General features: G+C 40.8%; 1 protein-coding gene across 1 annotated transcript in view; it reads right to left on the bottom strand.

The window, feature by feature from the left end:
* Nucleotides 1-2,383: 2,383 nt before the first annotated feature.
* Nucleotides 2,384-24,674, bottom strand: part of LOC139286548 (cGMP-inhibited 3',5'-cyclic phosphodiesterase 3A-like) — a 64,433-nt gene continuing 42,142 nt past the window's right edge. The window contains exons 3-14 of the mRNA XM_070907379.1: nt 21,729-21,989; nt 19,120-19,277; nt 11,721-11,794; nt 10,866-11,017; nt 10,597-10,734; nt 10,226-10,337; nt 9,867-9,980; nt 9,006-9,205; nt 8,348-8,551; nt 7,028-7,189; nt 3,904-4,165; nt 2,384-3,150 (exon numbers count right to left, since the gene is read on the bottom strand). Of these exons, the coding sequence (XP_070763480.1) occupies nt 2,837-3,150; nt 3,904-4,165; nt 7,028-7,189; nt 8,348-8,551; nt 9,006-9,205; nt 9,867-9,980; nt 10,226-10,337; nt 10,597-10,734; nt 10,866-11,017; nt 11,721-11,794; nt 19,120-19,277; nt 21,729-21,989 (2,151 nt within the window). The 3' untranslated portion in view covers nt 2,384-2,836. The remainder of the gene's footprint in view (nt 3,151-3,903; nt 4,166-7,027; nt 7,190-8,347; nt 8,552-9,005; nt 9,206-9,866; nt 9,981-10,225; nt 10,338-10,596; nt 10,735-10,865; nt 11,018-11,720; nt 11,795-19,119; nt 19,278-21,728; nt 21,990-24,674) is intronic.

The raw sequence follows: 24,674 nt of genomic DNA, 5'->3' as shown, positions 1-24,674 counted from the left end.
GGCCATTATGGATGTAGTGGGCTATTCACCACAGCTAGGAACATTGTGTGGTAATAAAGTATGCTAATGCAGGATCTGCAAGGATACAAGGACATGGTGTTCTGCACTTGTATCTTACAATGTGATCTCAATCACAGGAAAGCTCTATCATTTACAGGCTGGCATGTGTGCTGTTCAGCTTTTTGAAGATCGGTTTAAAGAAATTAGATTATGGAAGAGAGCAGTGGTACAGTATGCGATGCATGAGATATTCAGATGTGCATGTAGGTCATGAGAACTCGACAAGATCAGCAGTGGATAATTCATTACATATTGCCTTGCTGCGCTTGAGTGTGACAGAAAGCTGACCAGCCAACTCAGTGGAGAGCACTGAACTTATTCAACTCAAGATCTACTTATGGTCTCTCAAACACTTTTCTGTGTAAATGTGAATTATTCAAGCAAAGTGGGATATTCAAACTACTGTGCAGGTGGACATGTAACTGGTTAACCTCATGGCTTTTTCTCAGTTGAAACTAGGGGCTGTCATGTGACTTCAAGTCTTACAGTACACCGGAGTATTCTTCTCCATTGTTCACCGTCCTGACCCTTACACTATTATCACATTATGTGCAGCAATGTTATTATGCTAAATTCCATTTACAAGTCATGTTTTAGACACAAGGCTTTTTATGTCTGTTGGAAAGCAGATTCTCTTTGCTATTTGCTCCATTCATTTCAACAATTAAAACATACTCACTACCATTTAGTTTAGTTTTTTTTCACAGTCATTGTGAAGCAATAAGAAAGCATTGTAGGCAGACAATGTCATGTCTGAATATAATGACATTGTGCTACTAATGCTGTTATTATCCACTGTAAAAGAATGATGGTACACAAAGTGTTAGGGCCAATGTGGGGCTAAATTCACATGAGTGAGTATGAGCAACAGACCATTGGACGATGGGAAATTCCACATAACCAAATCCAAATCTGATGTTTCAAAGAGTAAAATTGATTAAATAACACATACTGCTGCCATCACTGTCATCTTAGCCATTACAATCCACTGCTCCATATCCATGTAATTAAAGACAGAACAGTCTTTTCTACTGGCAGAGAGTTGTTTCAGTTCTCATAGCCACACCGTGCAAGGACAGGTCACCTAATATATAAATCACCTAATATATAAATCCACCTTGACTAGATTTCAAACACTTTTTCTAATGTGAAAAAACATTTCAAGCTCAATTCAACAGAATAATTTCCCCGTGTATCATCCCAGTAACAGATGTGATTTATCAGATTGAAGAAGAACTAGATCCGACTGATGCACTCTGGAGTCCTGTCTGCTCCTAACTCTGAGAGCATGAATGTCTCTTTGAGGTGAAGAAGTCAGACAGATTCACAGTCTGCAAAGATGTTATAATAGTCAGAGCAGAAAAATGGGGGGTTGTGACATAAACTTCCGTCTTGTTCTAAGCCTTTTATGAACATATTCTAAACTAGCCTACTAGCCTGCATATTTGCTTATTGTCCTCACAGGTGATACAGATGTTTACTTTGAATTTCAACAGTTGAGGTTTTCCTGAGGGTTAAAGTTCATCATTTGCAGGTTTTTATATAATGAGGACCAGTAAGTATATAGTATAATACAGCACACTGGAGTCCAAATACATAGCCATGGAGTCGCAAATGGATAGAAAAGATAAAAGATACTGTGATGACTAGTCTACCTCTTGCTGTTTTCAAAGAACTTCGTAGGATTATACATTTTATTTATTTTGGGGATTTTTGCAGATGCTTTCTGGTTCTTCATGATATTTTATGAATGCATGGTTACCTGTTTTGTTGTTTTTTCCTCCCTTATTATTATTCCCTTGTATTTTCCTATTTTTCCACTTTGGAAGTTTTAGTGTACGTTCTGTGTACTGGTATTCCCTTTTTTGGTCTCGTATTCAGCACAGAGTCATTTCCTGGACTACAACATTTGGGACTGTGAACCCATTAATGACCACTATATTTACCTTGGGACTGGAGACCAGAGATGGCACAAATAACAGGTAATCTGCTGAATTTAATTTAATGTCTTCTGCAGAGGAATTTTGTGCATTTGAGCACACTATTTTAAACATGCAGACATACACATCCACGCACACACATATAGAGTGTGGGGAGCCTCACGTCTCCTTCCTTAAACTAATATGGCTGGCATTACACCTAATGGTATAAAGTACTTAATTTGGCAACACAATTGTATAATTATTAGATTTTTTATACTAAAGCCTATGGGTGAGTGATTCATTTTGGCAGAAGTTAAAAGGAAGAAAGATACGCCAATTTTCCTCATTTGATTGACTCCCTTTATAATCCATATATAGAAAAAAAAACATTATGGCCCATGTGAGACCTCAAAAACTCTTGCTAAAATTGAAACACAAGTACAAGTAACTGTGATGTCTATATATAATTGCATTCAGAAAATAATTATGTATAAATTGGCAGCAAATTTCTGCAGTCCTGTGTTACCACATTGGGTTGAGGTCTGTGCAACCAGTCTTCCTCTTCTCTTGACAGTAGCAAAAGAGTCTGTATCCCAAAGTACACAAATAATCCTGTATTGCAATATGGAAAGCTCCTTTAAATGTTTGGTGAAACCAGATATTCAGATAAAATGTGTAAAGCACAATTTTTCCCACCCTGTTTTTTTCTGTATAGGCACACATTTCCTAACATCTACAGTGTTGTGTCTAAGTGATGTGCTGGCAAAAACAGGAGTCAGTTGATAGGAAAAGAAAACAAGAAATACTTCTTCACGTCCTTGCCCTGACTGATGCCATATTTCACATGGGCTGTTTCACTGTGGGTCCCCCTCCGCTAGTTCCTCTGGAGGTTTAGAGTCTTCCTGCGGAGACACGGGCCACTCTGGGTCCTCAACGCCCTCCTCTGGATCCTCTCCTTCTACTAGCTCCTCTCTGCTGCCTGGCTCCTCTTCCTCCTCATGAATAGCCAGGATTGGCTCAGCTACATTGTTTAAATGAACGGACTCTGCTCCTTGGCCCTGTTTCTGGGCCTCCTCTGCGATCACCTTCTTCCACATCTCGTGGTTCTCCAGCAGGTGCTGGGTGATCTGGCAGAAGGCTTTCCTCCTCTTCTTGGGAGCTCCTTTCTCTGCAAAAAAGAAATAATTTGAAAACTTTTTGATGACTTATTTTACACAACCTAAGCCAAAACTGAAAATTAACTTTCAATTACAGTCACTCATGAGCAAGCAAACCCACTGCCTTTAGCCTCTGAACAGCAACTGGTCTCTCTGGCAGACTATGTGGTCAGATCTTTTTTTTGCACAAATGTATGAGAGCAGTTCCAAATGCCTCCATCAGTGTCGCTCAGCACTTTACATCCATTTAAGATGTCTTTCATTTCTGTTATTTTGCCTATCAAACTATACTACTACCTATCAAAATACATAAATGATGGGCTGAAAGCATAACTGATTGTTCTATATTATAAATACACTCTACAAGATGTACAGTATTAGTCCCAGGCTGGTCTCGAGGCTTACTAAAAACAACATGTCCCTTTGGCTGTCCAATGAGTTTCATTAGCATTTATAGTACACTAATCAGAGGCTTTGTAATCCAATGTTGAACTGCAATGTTTTTTAAGATACAAAAATCTGTTAAACTGATCTATTTCCCATCGTTCAGAGGAGAAACCACTATTTAATGTTGTTATCTAACGTGTAAATGTCCTACAGTATGTTATACTGTATAATCAAATCCATTTGAAGAGAATAAATGGCAATAACAAACTATTTCACACAAAACCAGGCATTCTAGGTTATGTGTTTCTGATCACTCCCAGTTTCCAGCTTGCGCACTACTTCAGGTTTATAGCTTTGTTTTAGACCACAGTGCTTACGTGATGCTTCTGAGCTGGTGGATGTGTCTTCCTCTGCGGTATCCTCCTCATCCTCCTCCTCTTCATTCTCTGTGATCTCTGGCTCCTCCGCCTCTGGGTTGGGTTCCACCCATCGTCCAGGTATGAGGCCGGCCGAGTCGTAGGAGTTGCACAGCGGTCCCACGATGTGTGTGATGAACGATTCCTGGAGTTTGGCCAACTGCGGTGCCGCTCGGTCCATGAAGGGGCTGATAGGAAGGCCCAGGCTGGACTCCTCATCACCCTACATAAAGCATGACCCACATAAACCACACAAAGACATCACCAGCTGAATGAATGCCAAGACCTGAATCACATTTTAACATACATACTATTCCAAAAGAACTGAATTTGTGGCACTCTCAGCACTCAACAAAAGAGGGAAGCTTAAACCTGGGCATAGACCAGTAGTTCTCCACACGGGTCCTTAAACCATATTTATTTTAATTCCAGCCTGTTCATCCATGTGTACTTTACACCTGACCGACCCACCTGGGATGCCAAGTGAATGCAATTAAACCAGCATCACTCTGGGTCCCAAAGCCCAGGATGAGAATAGAGCATAGGCTTCCTTGATTGCCGACCCATGAGCAGTCAAGCCTAACCCTAATTTCATAAGAGGCTTCCGAGAAAGAATCATGTAATTTGATACAAATTATAGAAAGACAATCGAGACAGATGTTCTGAGACAGGTATTTGAGTTGTGCTGTGGTTTATAAGCCATTGTTGATTTCCAGAAGAATTTCCTTGAAAGAACTGACCCATTTGAACTCAAGTATTATTACACCGCATACATTCATTCATAATTTATTTATTATTGGAAACTTAATTCTCTACATCTGTTAAATTGTGTACATGACAGACATGTATGTTCTGCTGTGCACTGACTAAAGGACTCAATAGGTTCAGCTAGATATTATCTATATTTAGTACATAATTACATTGTCCTATTCAGGAACATTCCTACAAATTTACAATTATAGTTAATAAACGTTCTTTTCTAAGAAATTATTAAAAAAACTACGGGCCCCATTAAATAAAGTGTTAATAATAATATACTATTGGTTATATATGAAACAAATGCATCTAATATTTGAAATGAGCCAAAAGCATCCATGAAAGTAATTTACAGAAAGGCCTAAAGAATATGGGGTGATGGTGGGAAGGCTGTTTGGCAGCAGCATGAGTGCTGTCTTTGGCGTCTGTACGGATGGAAATGAAAAACAGCTACACTATAGCATGGTTTCCTGGTTGCCTTGGTAACTGACCCCAAGTGTCATCCCATATACTCTACAGTAGAATGCCTTTGTTCCTGCAGAGCAGGAAGCTGCTAATGTAAAGCACAATGAGAGTCGTCAAAAGTTGCAATCTCAGAGGGATCTGCAAATTGATGGAATTACTTGACAGGTGAGTAAATGGGTGGAAAAAAAATAAGGGGAGGATGAGCTCTGAGATCCAGCTGTCGCCATGACTACATCCTAAACAGATAGAGTTCAGAGGCATTGCAAGGTTAGCGTTCCCAAATTAATGTCTGATGTCTTTGTAATATGTTTAAAGAACAGCGGCCAGATGTGTTCTAACTGAGCTATCCAAATAAATACAAAACTGTTCATATTTGGGAGTAAGACTTACAGTATTTATTAAGCATCGACCCCTGTAAGCCCATACATTTATCCAGAATTATGAGGCAGCCTCAAGACATCGAGATTATGGTTCACACATTATAATCAATTTCAGAAAGCCTCTCAGTGTGGTAAACAAATCTTATCCTCAAGGTTCCGTCAACATGTTTTTTTGTGCTCCATGACAGTGGTTGTATTTGTGTGTGACGGTGTGTATGCTTTGCATACATGCCTGAGCATGTTCTGTATCGAGGAGGAGTTGTATTGCTTTGCTGCTTTTTTCAAGGTTGTTGGTCTCTCAAGACTGTCAGTGTAATCAGGGGCTGCTGCTCCACCTGAATGACAGTTGCCGGGGCGCCCTGCTTGCGTCACCACATCTAGCAGCACTACTGTACAACTATTGTCGCTGAAGAGCATTTCTCCTGCGAGGCTCCTGCAATCTGTGTCTCCCCCCACAGACCTCAGAGTGGCTTGTAACAAGCTGGTTGTATCACCAAACTGAAGTAGCAGGGTACATAAGGGTCTGAGTTTGACCCAGAGGCAATTAGCAGAGATTAGCAGCCATTCAGTGCCAAGGGGACATGCTGTAACAAAGGTCACTGAGGGTGGCATTAGGCTGAAGGCAGCAGTGTTTGTTACAGCAGCACTGTACACTCAGAGGCCACGTTATTAGGTACACCTGTACAATCTAATGCAATCCAATACAACCGTTCTGCCAACAAACAAAACAGCTGGCCACTGTAGTTTTTAACAAATGTAACTCAAACAGGAGTAAATAGTGTGTTTGTTGGGGACTATTTTCATCTGCGGATTAATACACATTTGTTGGGCTAGTGAGTATTTTTGGCACCAGGATGGTATACTGTATGTGGGATCAACTCAGAATAAACTGTCCATGTGATCATATTAATGGTAATGAAGGTACATGTCACCAAGTGCAATGGTATGGCTCATTGACTGTATGTGTTCTATGGCATAAAGGAATGTGCTAAATCAGACTTGTAGATACACAGACAAAACTTGTTAGAAGGATCAACTTATTGTTGGTTTTGGTCTTACAATGGGATTCATGGACAGCAAGAAAAATATAGAATACCATCAGACTTATCCTTCAAGGTTAGGCTTTGTGGATACTGAATGCATTATGTCAATCAGGTTCCTCAAAAGTACAGCAATACAAACAATTTGTCTATGACAACTATATGTTTAAATTTCAGGTCATGTGATATGTCTACACTGCAGCTGTCAGGCCTATATATATATATATATATATAATAAAATCAAAATGATAAAATTATGGCTTCAAAAATGACACCTCAAAACATCAACCAAACTGATGATGATTTAGTAATACAGAACTACAGCATTGGATTGTAATGTATTATACCGTGTATGTTTGTGTTGTTGACACATGACAGTTCATTGATCTTTAGTTTAGCAAATACAAACGAGGTCTAAGTTCCCATCAGAGATGGTTCACACACCTGTTCATAGAACTCGTTGACAATGCCCTCCGTCCACTGCAGATGCAGGTCCTTGCACTTCAGAGGCCCATTGATGTCAGCCAGTTTAATGCACATCTGGCAGACCAGCAACCTGTCATTTTCGTTCGACCAATCAATACCTGTGGATGGATCATCACCCACCTAGGGGATCAACAAACAGACATGTTGACATTTAACACATTCAAACATGTTGGCAGACACAGCATGTGTTATGCAGATATTATGTAAATGTGATGCCACTGATCTGCTGTTCAGAGATTGTGTATTCATATTAATGTCTAGAGGATTTATCAATCAGGGAGAAGACATGCAGCAACACTGGAATGCACTGTGGATGAGACAAAGCAATGAGGACTAAAGGATTTTTAATTGTAGCTTTCAGCTGTATTATATGTATTATTACATATTAGCAGACTTTTTCCGGTGATGAAAAGCGCTTTATTCAAAAATGCAGAGTCAGTCACTATGCTTTAAATAAGTTATGAGCACTTACAGTTTCTGTAAGATATAAGATATGTAGTTCTCTGAATTAAACCAGTGATTTCTTTTTCTCATTATCAACTTATTTCTACGGATGTGGCAGCTCTCAAACACTTGAAATCAAAGCTTGCATTAATCTCAACACTGTTTGAATGAATTTGTTATTTCTAGTTGTGCTTAAAGAGCTTCAGATCTGGAGAAGGAGGACCACCACCACCGGGTGCACTACACTGAGAGACACTGCTGTTACTTTTGCTGCCAAGCCAGCAAGCTCAATGCTAGCTGACAGGCAGTGGCCATCGAGCACCACCACTGTACTAATACTCACAATGGAAAAACCCAAGACCTCAAATTCAAGGCCAACATTCTGTCTGCACTTAAGCAAGTTCTTGAAAAGCTGCAGGGCGCTTTGTGTTGTTGACTTGAGCTGAACATACTGCAAGTGCTGCAATGTTCTGCACAAACAGATGAGTTCCTTGAAAACCACTGGACATTTCCCTTTCAATAAAGCTTTTTTCTGCAATATTAAAAGAGCTGAGGTATGAATTTATGAGGCAAGCACCTCTCTTGTCTACAAATAAATAAAAGAAATGTTCAAACAAAAACTCAACTTTATATCAGATGATAGATGTTCATAACCCAGTGGTGGCATTGACCTAAAATCCCAAACCCCCTAAATTGCTCAGTTTTAGGTTAAAAAACCAAGAGGTTTTTAAGTTCATGATGTCAAATTAACATTTTCAAGGGATTTAATCACCATATCCATAAACTCTTCTAGATCTAACAGTTAATGTCAAACTTTCATGCTTTAAGAATTACCTTGGCATTGAACTCGGCCAGGAAGTCAAAGTGCTTCTTGAGATCAGTGGCCAGGATGGCCTCAATGACCAGGAAACGAAAACGCTTAAACTCCACGTGGTCCAGGTTGACGAGGAAGTTGTACTCTGGCCGCGACATGAAGAGGTTCCAGGCTGAGGCAGCATGGTGGTTTTCCAGAACGGATCGATCATTGTAGAGCACTGCCTACAAACACACAAACACTTTACATTTACATAAACAAGTACAGAAATGCCCATATATGAATCCAGCAATCCTGCACATACAGTACTAAAAAAGAGATTTAAAAAGGGAAACTGAATAAGGTAGATGATTCAAAATGTTGTTAGAGGAAGTTACTACAACACTGGAAGAAATGAGTAAACCACATCATGCTTCCGAAGTGTTGTAGTAGCAATGTAGTAGAGCCACTACTACACTGCTACTCTCTGGAAGATCTCTCAGGAGGACAGCAGTAGCAGTGTCTAGACAGAAAATGCAGTATACATCTAGACAGAACTTTACAAATCCAACTTCAGTGAAATAGACAAAGTGGAAGAAAAATCACAATCAAATGATCATCAAAGAAAAGTGTGAGCTTCCACTTACTTTGTTCCTAATCCGATACTGTTTTCTACTATAGGCTGAATAGCACAAGTACCTGTGGGGCGCTGGTGGCCACGAGGAAAGCATTGGTCCGCCCTGGGTGGTCGTAGTCGTGCATTGCGGCAGCCACATAAAGGGCCATGAGCTCCAGAGCAGGTATGAGGCCTGACATACAGCCATAACCATCTTCTGACACAGTGTAGGTCTTTGAAACCAGGAAGCCCATATGACTGTGTGTTATTCCGCTGTCAGAGTCTGGCCGCAGGGGAACAGACAAAGTGAGGAGGGTGAAGAGCAGGGTGGCAAAAGCACACATACTGTACTTTCATGTGCACATGCCCAAACACACACACACACACACACACACACACACACACACACACACACACACTCTAGAGCATCGAAATACACACTTGAACATTCAAATCCACTTATATGTGGATCAAAGGGATGGCCCTAGTAAGGCATACAAATGAGGTTATGGAAATATGGGTGAGAGGGAACTCTAATCTGCCTGCAATTTCATGCTGTTCTAGACTTCAAATAGTGTTTGGTACGTAAATGCAAGTGCCAAAAGCCTGAGTAAGATAAGACAAACTGTGAGTAGGATAAGAACACACACTCCTGCAGGTTGGATGCTCTGCCATTAATGGGATGGCTCACAGTAAAGCTAGAGGCAGATGGAAAAATCTAAATAAAAAAGTCTGGCCTACATATAGACAATCTTTATGGTAATAAATGGCTTAACAAAAGTTAGGAAAACTGAACAAAAAGGTGTTGAGAGCTCATGTGTTCTTATGTGGCAACTAAACTTGATTACTCGCTTGACTCTTTTTGGACTGATGAATTCACATCCATACCAGCACCCCCCACCAGGACATGCAAATGTCTGCCATGTATGTACTAATGGACACACCTGAATCACTGGCAGAGCCGTGGTCAGTAATGAGGCTAGGCAGACCAGGAACAGCCTGCGTGGTGAGGTACCAGACTGCATGAAGCACATCTGTGGCGTGGACCCTGTTGTGATCTGGGTCAAGAAAGAAAACAAGTGTATTCAGAGTGTGTAATCTTGTCCACCAGGGTGCACTATGAGGCCGCTTATGTTTCTTGTAACAACATAAAGGCTGCATACAGTCATATATGACTAACGCTGGAAAGACGGTATGACATTTCCCTCTAGTGGTTGGTTTCATTGTTACAGCTGCAAACGTTATTTAAAAAAATTTCAGCTGTATTATATGTATTATTACGTGAAGAGATGTTCAAGCTTACATGGTATGTCTCTGTAACCATTCTCAAGGGCGTGGAAGTAGTTCATGAATTCTTTTACAGGGATCTTGAAGGTCTCAAACAGGCCAGTGTCTTCAAAGAGCCTGTAGGAGACCTGAGACACCAAAATCAAACTGTCAGAGGGTCTGTCAACATCACTGGACTTGGATAATCAACACATCACATGTAAGAGGGCTACAATTATAAAAACAAAAGGAAATTAAAGATTATCTCAGCAGATTGTATTACTTTCAAACATTTTATTGATGAAATTATGTCCAGATCCTATGTATCATTATGTAAATAATCAATCGTTATATTGAAACTCTGGCTGACGTCTGAGCTTAATCATTGGTGCTCCTAGATGTGCTTACCTGACTGAGGATCCGTCCATATTTCCCATTGGTCTTCTCCATCAAAGTGAAGATGGGGAAGTTCCAATTGTTTAGCTGACTCATCAAAGGCTCTAAGTCTTCCATTATTAGCGGCTCTGGAGCCAGCATGGGTTTGTCCTGTTCAAGTGACACATCATGAAAAGCGGGAAGACAAATATGTTGACAAAAACGTTTCAATATGACCGTGTGATTGTACGTTTGTTGTGTTGCATTAACAGTTATTTTGTTTGCCTCCTGGCATGCCTTACCTCCGGAGGTATTAGTGGGTGGAGGATGACATTCTGGGCGGGGTTTTTTCCTTCCTCTGCGTCCTCCTCTGTATGTGCTACATCACTGCTGTCACTGTGGTTGGCTTCGTGGGTGCTGTCATAATCTGATGACACAACCACTTGGTCCTCTGCTATTGAAAGAAAAAAACAAAGAGATGTCACACTGCAGCCTGGGGGGAAAACTCCACTGTTAATCTCCCTAAACTGATGCATACCATCAGATTTTCTGGGGTGTTGAAGTTACATCTCTAAACGTGTCTTATAGTGTGTCTGACGGCAGCAATGCTTCATAGTTTGTATCATCAGAAAACTTGGTATGTTTGCACTTTCAACACTGGTTTTCTAACTGATTGGTTGTTGAATAGTGGTGCAAAATGATGAATGTGGTAAGAATGTTTTGCCCTGAGACTATAAGTGACTGAAAATCTACTTTAAGCTGAAAATGATTACTTTCTTGCAACGATCTTGATTTGACACCACAACATCTAGATTAGTCCAGTTAAGTAACCAAAACCAAAGAAAAAAGAAAAAGAAAATGATCCACAAGCAAGATACAGTGGAAATATCTGTCTGCATTTTTGCTGTCACACCAATACAAAACTTGGGACAGTTGTTTGTTTGTTTGTTTGGGGTTTTATGCAGCTGTACAGTACGGGACATACGTTTTTGTTGTTTTGAATATGTCTACCGTATATATTAGGCTCCTGTATCAGCACATTGTAATGGGCAGTCACAGAGAGAGAGAAACACTGTGATATAGCATGTATGGCCAGACTCTTCCTTCAGTATGCTGCTTGGAGGTGGTGATAGAAAGAAAGAAAACTAAGAGCATACCTGACCGTGGTATCCTGTCTCCCTTGTCTATTGAGCCCTCCCCATGGCTCAGTTTGATGTATGGTCTCCCACAGCTGTAGACAAGAGGGTTTAACAGGTTAAAGATAAAGTGCATAAAAGGGAAATGTTTCATTTAACCCCCATAGTGTAGGGCAATCCCTGTTGCAATGCTGTGATATTTGCAGCTGGTGCTGTGTTGCATCTTCAACTACTGCATATATATGAATCAATTTCAGTGATTTTGAAAGAAGAAAATGTTCAACCTCAATACAACAGACTACACACTGAAGGACTGTTAAATGTCAACACATTATCAGGTTAAATGTTATCCTCTGCTTTACATTTACATCCAAATGTGTGTTAAAACATCTGCTAATCAAAGGCAAGAATCTGTTTTGTAGTTTTATGCAGAATAAGAGGACGTCTTAATTACTCTTGTTAGAAAATTTGGTGTTTACCATAATGTTGAGAATTCCACGTAGTTGGTTTTGTTTGGCAGAACAAATTAAAAACTAGTCCAGAACCCCAAATCCACTGAAAATGTTAAAACAAAAAACACTGGGAGACAAATGCAGAATAGTACATGTGTTTGTTTGTCGAAATCCAAATGTCTGTAGCTGCTCCAAAGGTTTGGGAATAATGCCATTCACTACATCTGTCTTTGATGTCTAACCAGTCGGCAGAAGTTGTCAAGAAAAAAATCTTAATGGGACTTCTACTGTGTGCATGAAACAGACGTTGTACAGATGCTTCAAGAAAAATACTCATTAATGAACTTAATGGATGCACACATTAACACAATGCAATGAGAATAAACAAAACAAATTTTAAACAGTTGCTGGTACTGGTGCTGACTCATTAGAAATTGAGCCCACCTTCTTTGAGCTTTATGATAAATCAGCGTCAGCCACAGGAGCAGCTTACTGCTAGCCACAATCTGACACAAGACAGATGGAAATATTCACGTTTATTGACTGGTTTATAAATCAAACAGCAAATATTATCTTTTACTGAAAGAGCCCTGAGCCGGCCTGTGCTGGTTAGTTAGCTGCGTGACACCATGGGGAGCCTCCCGAGTTGCTCTCAACAGCTTTTCCATGTTTCTCCACTGAGGCCTCTGTCAGGCTGGAGGTGGTTCCAATTAAAATACCTCTCCCTAAATGTTGTAAAACCTGCCTTCTCAGGGCAGGAAATGCCTGCCGTTAGAGCATGGTGTCACAGGGAGCACAAAGGCCTGTAGTGTGTCTATCTCCTTCTGATAAATTGTTTCTTGAACACTTTTGAGCTGTACCCACCCTGCCTAATGGTCCTGAGGCCCCAACAAAGGGAGTTCTGTTGTGTTTGCATGGCCAGGTTGGACCACTGTGTGTAATGCCTAGCAGGTGTGGAATATAAAATAGTTTGATAGTTTGGCGGGCGAACAGTTAGTACATTATTGTCAGGGGGGTCTGGGCAGGCAGCAGTGCTTGGCTTAAAAGGTTTACTTTTAATGAAAGTTGAAGAACTGGCAGACACTCTTCCTATTCTGCTAATGCAGCAGAATGGCCTCGGCTACTGACATTGAGCCTTCAGCGCAGAATGTAAATAAGAAGACCGGCCATTTTCACTCGAGGAATCTGTCAGTCATGTATCAAGTGACTCTGCTTTTATCACAAAAAACTCTTCAGTTACTAATCATACCAATCATTTATTTTGCCTAATACCTTTGGAAAGAATATAACTGCTGCATGCAAATAGGTTTGTTCAGTCAAGGAAACAGCCTGCATCCAGTGGTTTGATTTAGGCGTTTTTCTCAAACCTTAATCAAATGCTGTCAGTGCCTAAATCAAAACATTCATTATGCTTTAGTGGCTACAAGTATTTCACCGTATAACTTACAAGCGGATATTGTAGGGAAACAAATAAAATGTGTTGTCAATCAGTGTTTTGCAGATTCGTTTAGGGCAGCAACTAACTATTATTATCAGATCAATGAATCTGCCAAAGTCTAAAATTACTTAAATTAAATTACTAAAATTGCATGTATTATGCGACCAATTGAGACAAAAATCTTCCATTTACTTTCATAGAAGACTTAAAAACCGCTGTTTTTAAGTTTAAAAAAATAACGATTGATTGATGATTAAAGGATTATCAGCTTAGCTGAATTACAATTAGCTGTTGTAAAATTAGTTGTGAATTAGTGGTATATAAACATCATTTGTAGGAGACGGGGCAGTTTTGTGTGCTTTTTTACAATACAGCCAAAGTGAATTGTCAGCAGTCAATCGGGAGTCTTTCTCTGAAGTAGAAAATGACTCCTGTTCTCAGTCACTCATACAAAAGCACCTTGGCATTCTCCGGTATAAACCTTAATGAAGTAAATTATCCTGCAATAGGAAATACTGTACAAATTGCAACATTGTCTGCTTTTTCTGAGAACAGCTCTGCCGCCTTTCCTCCTCCCATGTTGCTTATCTTAATGTTTCGAGCCATGCAATAAGCTCCGACTGGCCTCTGCCCGCTCCCCTCTCCGCTGCAGTTTACTCCCAGATTTTATACTCTCCCACTCACAGCAGGTTGACAGATTACCTTTGGTTCAGAGCCCAAACGGACAGTGTCCAAGCCACGATAAACACAGCAGCCATTATTTCTGCTTCCAGTAATCTACCTACTCTCGAGCCAGATGACGTGAAGAAGATAACAGCACAGTGGCCGGGGCTAAGGGAAATGGAAGGTATTCAATCGCCCTCTTTTTTACCGGGTCTGTCTGATAAAAAGCCCATATTGTTGCTTTGAAGTCGGTGTTATTCCTTCTTAACACTGCACGTCACTGAAAGCTGACATGATGGAAAAAGGAGGGAGAAAAAAAAGAAGCCTAATGTCCTAATTAAGATTGTACAGATTTGATGATGGAGCAGGGAGAAGGCAATTGAAGCCATGTGTTCATTTTCTCCCAACCTCCCCTCCATGTGTTCTCTCTTTCGCCTTCCCTCTTCCCCCAAACATTTCTGCCTCTCACTTTTCTGAGAGGACTCATTACATATCAGGAATGGTTATTGGTGTTTTGTTTAATATGTAAATAAATGCATATCTTACTGTGTCTTGGCCAGGTCTCAAAAGGGATAACACTGACAAATACAGGTTACAGTACATACATTACAAAAACACTCCCTTCAACTCCCCAAAACTTGTGATTGTTGTGTTAATGTCCATTCAAGAGATTGTGTGCTGGCAGGTTGCCGATTGCTGAGGGACCATCACAGGTTTGATCCCAACAACAGCGAGTAATTGTCAGTGGGCATGGGCCCTGTTTTAAGTGTCTTTTAGCTTGACACTGAAGCCTTACCAGCTCTCTTTTTCATTTTAGGCATCTGGTTAAGAGCCAGATGCCTAAAACTAAATCTAAATGAAGTGTTACTCAGAAGAGAGCCCTCTCAGCTGCAGTAAACTAAACCCAGAGACTCTCTGTACTCTCCAATTGTGTCTGTATAACCCCTGCCAGAAGAAGCAGCTGTGTCTAAGTGTGTGTGTGTGTGTGTGTGTGTGTGTGTGTGTGTGTGTGTGTTGGTGTGGGGTTCTGGTGACTGGGGAGAGGCCCAGGTGTTTGTTTATACTCACACCACCATGAGTGGCCATAGCTGGGGCCTGCTGCTAGGCTGGGCTGAGCTTTAAGACCAGGCGACAGGGCTTTGTGTACAGAAGCCGCTCAGTGTGCTTACATTTACAGAACGTGTTCAAGTATCACACTGTCATCGCGCAAACAGGCCCAAACAAGCCGCTGACAGACGCAGCCCACACAGTTCTTTAGAGGGCTCAAGACACAAAACAAAACAGTGCGCAGGACTCAGTGCAGTAAACAATATCATTTAGAACTGAAGGTTGGATATACCGTAGTCATCAGTTGTATACCTTTGTATCAGTTTTCTAGTATATTACATAAATTTTACAATATGGATCAACTGTAATACAAAATCTATTACAGTTTTTAAAAAGAGGTGTAAAACCTTGGATCAATGCCAATGTAAAGAAGAGAGATGAGTGAATGTACTTAGTGTTTTAGCACTATTTGAATAATGAGTTATACCTACTATGATTAACTTTCACTAAGTCTGTAAAGTAGCAGACACAGACCAGCCTGTGTTTTGTTATCATGATTTGGGGCAGGTCAGGACCACTATGGAGATAAGTGCTATTAACTTGTAGTGTTTATATCCTGTGTCATGCTTCAAATTTATGCATAACACCTTGTTTGTGTAATATGCTGTTTATAGTTTGTTTTGTTTGATTAATTCTTAATTTTTGTCTCATGTTGGATAAAACATTCGAAGTAGATGTATTGATTGACCAAAGAAGTACACAAAAGTCAGGGGACAGAGGTGTCCACATACATTTGGCCTTATAGTGTATTTGTGGTATCATTGTTTTGTATATCAAAACACATTACAGTAGTTATTGGGGCAGGTCAGGTTTCTGTATGTTTTCATACACTGTGCAATTGCAGAAGTTGCCTTTGCTCATGTGTCACATAATCCGTCCTGATGGATGCAGCAGCTCACTGATATGCTCTTTTTAAGAAATATTCAGAAATAAGCCCTTCTGTATGTGCCAATAAGGTAAAAAGGCATGGAAATATTACTACGCTTAATATTTGAACCTAAAACCACATAAGTATCAGATTATTCATTGTCTGGCTGGCTAGTTAGCATGTTTTCTCCAGAAAGTTTGGCTTAAACAATTACCTCGGAAGACTAGAGCCACATGTTTTTACGGGAACAGGTCTGTTTTACAGCACAGCCATAATCGATTACTAGCTTCATGAAACAAATCACCTCACAACCAAAAATATTTAACAATACACAGCTAAAGATATGCTGGCGTCTTTCACTGGCAACAACATGGATTAATTAACTTGAGACAGACATAATTTAAAGTAACCAGTATTCTCCTTCACTCAGTCAACATAACATAAACCCTTTGTACACCTGATTGGACAAACGTATTACTTGCTGCCATTTTGCTTCTAATTTCCAAAAAAAAACATGGCAATTCCTCTGGAAACATCAAATTTCTCCAAAACAATCCACCCAAAATGAGTTTCTTAATGAATCTGAGGTGGGAAATAGGCCATGCAGTTGCATGAGTCATGCCTCATTTTACATGTACAATACTTAGTTTTAACAATTGTTAACAAGTTTCAGGGGGTTTGCAAAAGCAGTGAGTTAGTTTTTATCTACAAGTTCACTGACTGGTCTGGTAAGTACGTGATAGCTGATTCAAATCTTAAGTTCCAGACTAAGCTCACGAGATGTACTCTGTCTTCACAAGGTTCAAAGGAATTGACAGGTTGTACTTTTTTATTTTGGAAATAAATCTTCTTGTATTAGAATGAAAGATTTCTCAATACTAGCCTTAAATACAGAAAGGGATGAACAAGAGCCATCTATTGTTCTGCACATACACTTCCAAACACAACGGTTGTCGTCAGTTGAAACTGTTTGAATCCATGCAGGCTGCTTTTAGCGTGTCTTTGAGTCAGACATCAGACGTGGCTGAAATTCTACTACACATTAATAATTAAGCTCCAGCTTCAGTTTAGAGATCAGACAAGTGCTCTTATGTAACATTTGAAAATTAAACTGACTTTTAACAACAATGCACACACATGTACACAAACCTACACTATGTAACCGTCCATACCACAAGCATCTGCGATGGCGCTTTGCAGCACAGAAGCGTCTGTATTTGCAGACAAACGCTGGCCTCCATCAGAAGACTTTCGTACCCATGACACAAATTCGACAGGGGAGAGACTGAATAAGGTCGATGAAACATGAAGAGACTCTTTCTTGTTGAGGCATAGTTAATATTTTAAGGACAGGGAGCATGTGCTGTCTAGAACTGCTTGTGCATCCACATCATAAAAAAACATTGTATGCACGATAACTCATATTCAAGTACACGCAAACATGCACAGCTGAAAATGTTCAAACTGGATCTCCATTTTCTACCCCTTTGAAATTCATAAAAAAAAACATTATTTCCACTGAGCTGTTCTAAGATAATCCAAACATAACGTCACAGTAATCACAAAGTAATTGTAAGGAATGCAATCTCTGCACTGATCACAGTAAATTATGCTGAAACATTTCACTTAGTAATCATGACTAGTCTAATAAATTAAGACCCTGTGTTTATTTTACATTTAGTGCATCAATATGATTTACTTGCAAAACAAAAAAACAGCAGAAACAAACACAGTTATTTGTTGTATTCTCAACAATATGGGACTGTCATGTCTTGACATTTCCACTGATTCACTGCATCCGTATTAGCCCTGTATCAACACAATGGGGCTATCAGGCCAGATTTTCTCAACAGCATTTGCAAAACAGAATGCATTCAGGCACAAACCCCACCACACAAATACATGCTTTCATGCACACAAACACTTCAGCACTCACACATAACCTGCAACCTTCTCTATCCCACGACACCTTTCTCCCCAAAACTACAAAAAGCTGAACTACAAAACCACACATTGTAAATGATCTCACTTATATAGCACTTTTCAACCTTCACGGCTCCCAGAGCGCTTTACAGCTAAGTCTCATTCACCCATTCACTCACACATTCACACACCAATGCTGACCGAGCTGCCATGCAAGGTGCTGGCCTCCATCGGGAGCAACTTAGGGTTCAGTGTCTTGCTCAAGGACACTTCAACAAGACGGGGGAAGCCGGGGTTCAAACCCCCAACCCGCTCTAACCAGCTTTCCCTCCCGTGCGACAGTGCTAACCACTGCGCCACCATGCCCCCACGCTGCCATTGTCCATTCTATCACATGCATACAGATCTACTTCTGAGCCATGATATTTCTGTGTAGCCTGACTCTTGTGCTATCTTCAGCACTAATGTGCTGAGAGTTGATGTGTGTCTTAGTTATTCAGGTTAATGCGTTTGCCTGTGGGGCATATTTCCATTCTGGCTCCCATTGCACACACATCCTTTTCCGAACTGCTGCGCCATTACTGTTCACTCATGCTGATGTCTTTGGTAGAACTACAGCCACACTGCTGGGAATAAACCTCTTTAACCTTCAGAGTGATGTGTAATACTGTGGTAGTCATTGTAGGAGTCCTCCTTAAAGCATTTGTACCACAGTTGTGTTTACCTATAGTACAATGTCACACAGTAGGACCTAATCAGTATATTCAAACACAAAATTCCAGGGGTTTGCTTCAAACATAGAAAATATTTATTCTATATAACTAATTTTGGGGAAGAAAGAAAATAATATGCCAAACAAAAGAAATTAGTAAAAATGGGATTGCACTTGCTAAATCTACAAAAAGAAGTTTCTGAGGATAGGAGAGGTCTATACTGAGAGATAGGAATTAGGCAACATCACTCTAGTACCTGCAGGTGAGTGTTTCATGGTAGGGTTTGATGCTGGCGCTGCGGTCCCTTCGGACTGGCCCGGGCTCTATGGTGGGCAGGCCTGTGGCGGAGGTTGTGGTGGTCCATGTGGAAGAGATCCTCCTCAGAAGACCAGGGTGGAGACTCCGCCTAAGACGCTGCAAACACACAGGAAAATATATATAAACACATACAGTTAACAAAACCCTTCTCATCACTTTTTTTTATAAATGAATAAAATCATCACCAATAACTAATGGCAGGAATAAAATTAAAAACAAGGCCGTAATTGTGTTTGCATTTGGATAAAAGCTCTAAAAGTACTCCCACCTGTAAGATAAAGTTAGTGCTTATTCGCTCTGTCTGCAGTCAAATGGATCATCTAGATGAGACAGTTGTTTTTACTGAATCTGGCCAAGATAAAACAAATGATGCAGGTGATATAACCTGGAACATTTTTCATCATTGAAGGCACTTTCATTTTTTCAACACTGCGGTCATCACCGACTGGAGGATGTTGGCAGGCAGCTGCGCCAATGAAGCCCCTCATGGTACATTATTAGATACAATGTCAGTATTGCATTGCACAGATACATTTCATCACAGACATTCTGCCGCTCTGCTTCCCATTCTCTCTGTCAGTCTCTTTTGTCTCGTTCTCTCAGTCTCTTTCTTTATGTCTTTTCTTTGCTCTTTCTCTGGGATTCCCAGTGGTCTGTGCCCCTGTTATGCCTCCATCTGTTCGGTGCCATGCAGCAGCTTGGCACAGCGGCACTAAACATGGCAGGCTCTCTCTCTCAGTCTTCTGCAGGGTGACCTAGTAATGATCGCCTCAGAATTCTGAATGAGCCTATTCACTGCACGGCGTCACATACTGACTGCAAGCTACACACTCTTACACGTTGTTGGTTTAGGTCACTTTAGTGGACATTTCACCAACTTACATTCACTTTGGAGGCTTAACCATAACCTTAATTTAATCCCAATGAAAACAGAAAACTGTTTAGATTTTTGCATGAGCTGAATTCAGTTGCAGATTAATCAATTTGTGAACGCAAATGCAAAAAACCCACACATACACCTACAAAAGGATGATGAACAATCAGTGCATACTGAACGTGCACACATAGACCAGCACTGACACATTTATGCACATAAAATTCCATATATGCAGATCCTCAAAAAATCCTGTATATGATAGTGCTGTGGTTAGAAAAATGTAGTTTAGTTTTGTACAGTGTATACTAAAATTGCATGAAAATATGCATTTAACTCCCATTTTTGAAACTGTAATAATGGTGCTATGGTATGATTTTGCTGCACCATAGTTAAATTATTTTAATGAAAGCCCTGCAGACACACATCAAAAGCAGAAACACACATGACAGAAACACACACACACACACACACACACACACATCACCATCGGCAACAGCATAGCAAAACCAGGCCATCCTCACAAAAAAGAAAAGGAAAAGAAATGACAGCTGATCCCTGCTGCTGTTAGTGTTGATTCAAGTTTATAACTGAAATTATCTCTAGAACTGTTTAAGAGAGAAAAGTGAGATCAATGTAACTTCAGCCATTTTACAAGTGATTGTGTGTTTTGTTGTTCATGTTTTTTGATGTTTGTACAGTATGTGCTTCTAATGCAGCCGCTTTTTTTGTAGCAGAGACACATGCCCTGTGTTGGACAGAAAATGAGTTTTGGAAAAATGCTTGAAAGGCATCAGTATGAACCACGATGGACATCAAACTCTTAGCCAGGAGGCAGAAAAGCAAGCACAGGGCTTTCCACTGCTGCACTAACCACCTCCACTCCTCCAGCTATTCTCCTCTCGGGCAGTTAGAGCCGGGCACGTCGTCTCTGGGGAGCAGAGTTTTAATGAATGCAGCCTCACTGGCCACTTCACGGGCGCAGTTTGTCTTAGCTACTTTTACAAAGTTCAGACGATGTAAAAATACACCTGTCAGCCAAGCGATTGGCTTGATGGCATGTCAGCCATCGACCACACGCCAGCTTACAAGACAGGCAGGATAAGTATCATTCTCAGGTAAATAACTGGATCCATAATCGCGGCGAGGTTCCAGTTTTGTTGACACATACTCGTCCCCCTTTGTAACCTTTTGAGGGATGCGTTCACCTTCTTCTACTCTCTCTCTCACACCCACACCCACACACACACTGTCTGGCTCTGCACATCTGTCATGTTGACACAGCTGTGGCAATGAAAGGGAGAACAGTGCTCCGAGCAGTAGACGCGCTCTATTTTTCTTCGTTCAACTCTACGAAAATAAACTCCTTCATTTGATGCTAAAAGCTCTGAGAGCAGGAAGCACTCATTAGCTGAAACATGGGCCGAAAGATTAACATGTGTGTGGAGCGCTGTGTGGCGTATAAATCATTTGGCCTTAATAAAGTGGACTGCACTTCCATCTAAGGATTATTTCAGCCGTTTACAAAAAAATGTTTTATGGCCCTTTTGATTAACAATTCTGACTTTTAATATTTGGGTGAAATATCCTCGCTTTCATCTAGACTTCCTAGTACTGCATGTCTTTCCAGTAAAGTGTAAATCATGACACATGGTCTTTATTAATTTCCTTACCTTGTGGATGGACGTCTTCTCTCCTTTCTCTGGTCCCTCCTCTGAGTCGGAGAAGGTGTAGGCATCGTTGGGGTTAAGCAGGGGAGCAGGGCGTGGCCGGTGCAGTGGCTGGAAGGTGAGCTGGGTGGTTAGCAGGTTGCTGACGGCCCGCAGTGAGGTGCAGGTGTTGGGGGGCAGAGAGGGGTCAGCCAGCAGGTCTGTGATTAGTCCGTGGGCTTCTCCCATCACGGCTATGTCCACCATGACAGAGGTGCCTGATGACTATGGGGTGACAGGGAGACAGAGAAACGAGACGTAAACATCATTGCTGCTGTGACTAATGTGAGTTGATGCTAATTAATGGCTGGTCTGATAGCGGCTGTGTACAGTGTCTTGGAGCAGGCGTGAAGAGCAGGTGCGTAAACTATGTCAGCAGCTCCTGTGTGAGGACATAATGTGGTTAACGGTGACATTGGCATCACTTGTGTTCTTTATGCTACAGAGCTGGAAGTCAAACTATGCTGAAGACAAATAGTTTTAACTTTCTCATTGGTGGAAATGACAAAGTGCATTTACTCAAATACTATTGTTAAGTACAGTTCTGAGGTATTTGTAGTTAACTTGAAGTTGCACTAATCAATATGTTGAAATAAGCAATGGGTCATATTACTGTGTGTAACATGATAAAGAATTATCACCTGACTCTACAGTTTTCCACAACTCTACTGACCGTTGTGACTTTAGCTCTTTGCTTTATTCTTTTGATTCAGCCTCTCTGCTCTCATTAGTGTCATTTTCAGTTGCAGCAGACAACTGATAGCTCTGACAAACCCACTGTATGCTACCTGCCCAGCACCAAACCACAGACGGACAAATTTGGCGACTAGTTGGTGAACATAGTGGAGCATCTAGCAGCTAAAGAGCCAGATATTTTTCTCAGGAGTTGGTGGAGAACAAAACTGAACTAAAAGGATTTAGGAGTTACTATTGGACTTAGGATTAGGGTTAGGGTTGTAACATGATTAGTAATAATAATCAAATTAAAATATATTTCACTTTTGATACTATACTAGTGTATTTACATTTTGCTTTCTTACATACTTTTCTTTGCATTGAATTCCAAATGCAGGACTTTTACTTGATCTGGAGTTGATCTGGAAACTATCACAGTCTGCCTGCAAAAATAACGTTGGAGGTCAGTTGTCCAGCAGTCGAAATTAACATTCGTCAGAAGCTTTGTTCCATGTTAATAGAGAATGTATTATATGAGAACAATGACAGCGCACACAGCCATTTACCAAATCATGTTTCAAAAGTGCACTTAACTCAGGGAAAAACCAACATGGCACAAAATAAAACAAATGATACCCATAAACAATACCCAAACAAAAAAATATGAAACTAAGAAAACAATAGACGATTGATTTTGGACCGCTATTATAGGAGACATATTCAATCACAGTGTCGGACGGAGATTCTGCCAAACATTGTTATGTGTATTATAGTTGTGGTATCACACCAAGCTATGCACATGCAGGCCCACACACACACACATGCACGCTTACATCCCCTCACACATTAAAGGCTTTATTCTATACCTATATGGCTCCTTTCAGCTCAGAGAAAGCAAAAGCAGGAGGAGGAGCAGGGAGTGGTACTCCACAGTAGTAGGGGTTGACATCTCAACAACAACATTAGGTCGAAACATGTTCAGCACAGCTGTGCAATACTTGATGCTTAATGAATGGACTCATTAGGAATGTCTCAGCTAGTGTCTGACCTTTGACTTTCTCACTCCTGACCCCTCAGACTGCCAACAGCCATCGTCTGTTTCTGACCGTCTGCCCCACAGCTTTGAAGGCACCAGCGTAGTGTGAGCCAGCCTTGTTTTTGCAGGGTAAAGTGAAAAGTTCACCACCCCCTCTTAATTGCTGTGCCTAGAGCAGTTGAAAAACCACAACTAAACACAGGTCAGTCTTGGCTGCCAGCAAATTTATCTAATAAGCTCACGAGTTCCCTTTTTCCCCAAAGAATGTTATCAGATTTTTCTCCCCCAATGTCCCATTCACTTTGACACCAGCTGTCAGGCACCCAGAATTATTCTGTTTACACTGGCTAAGCGGCAAGAGGTTGACCTGAACAACACATGTGTGAACACCTTTCATTCGTTTCCACTTGTGGGAACAGTGAAGGTTTTGCATTTTATTTTCCTAGTCCTATCAGATAAGTCACTGTATTTATACAATTTTCCTGTTGGTCTGCAAAAATACAAAAGGCGTGTGTTCACAGGGTCTGAGGGCATTCCTCCACATGTGGTGATCCACACGTGATGATGACACACATTTATTGATAAATCTGACACATGACCAGCCCTGGGACCAAGCTAATCTCTTTTAAAGACAAGGAGATGTCCTGTGGGACGGATGATGGAACATTTCTGGACAGATGACTATTGTACTCCTCTCATCCCTCCTCTCCTCTACATCTTCTCTTCTTCTTCGCCTCCCTCTCATCTTTCCTATACTCTCCTCTAATGCATGCTGTGAGGATAAGATGTAAACACCTGTCTCTCAGCTCATTTACAGGCTGATTTAGGAGTTTGCTAAAGAGGGGGTTTAGCAAGAATGTAGCTGTTGGAGAACATCTGGCTGGTCCCAGCATCTCCAAACACGCATGCGTGCACACACACACACACACACACACACACACACACACACACACACACACACACACACACAAACACACACACACAAACTCATGTGCAACTTCTACAAACTTAACCCCTTGTTTTCACACCACAGCCAACTCAAAAGTCGAGTGAAAACATAAGTAACATATACAAAGACTGACACTCAATATACAATGACGTGTGCATCCAGATAATCACACTTTGCAAGGAGAATAAGCATTGTGTGACTAAGCTTAAACTTCAACTGCAAAATTGGAGGGGAGGGAATGATGAATGTG

The sequence above is a fragment of the Enoplosus armatus genome, chromosome 6, assembly GCF_043641665.1.
Source record: "Enoplosus armatus isolate fEnoArm2 chromosome 6, fEnoArm2.hap1, whole genome shotgun sequence".
Lineage (NCBI taxonomy): Eukaryota > Metazoa > Chordata > Actinopteri > Centrarchiformes > Enoplosidae > Enoplosus > Enoplosus armatus.
Note: the sequence above shows the minus strand (reverse complement) of the source record. Positions and strands in the feature narration are given on the sequence as shown.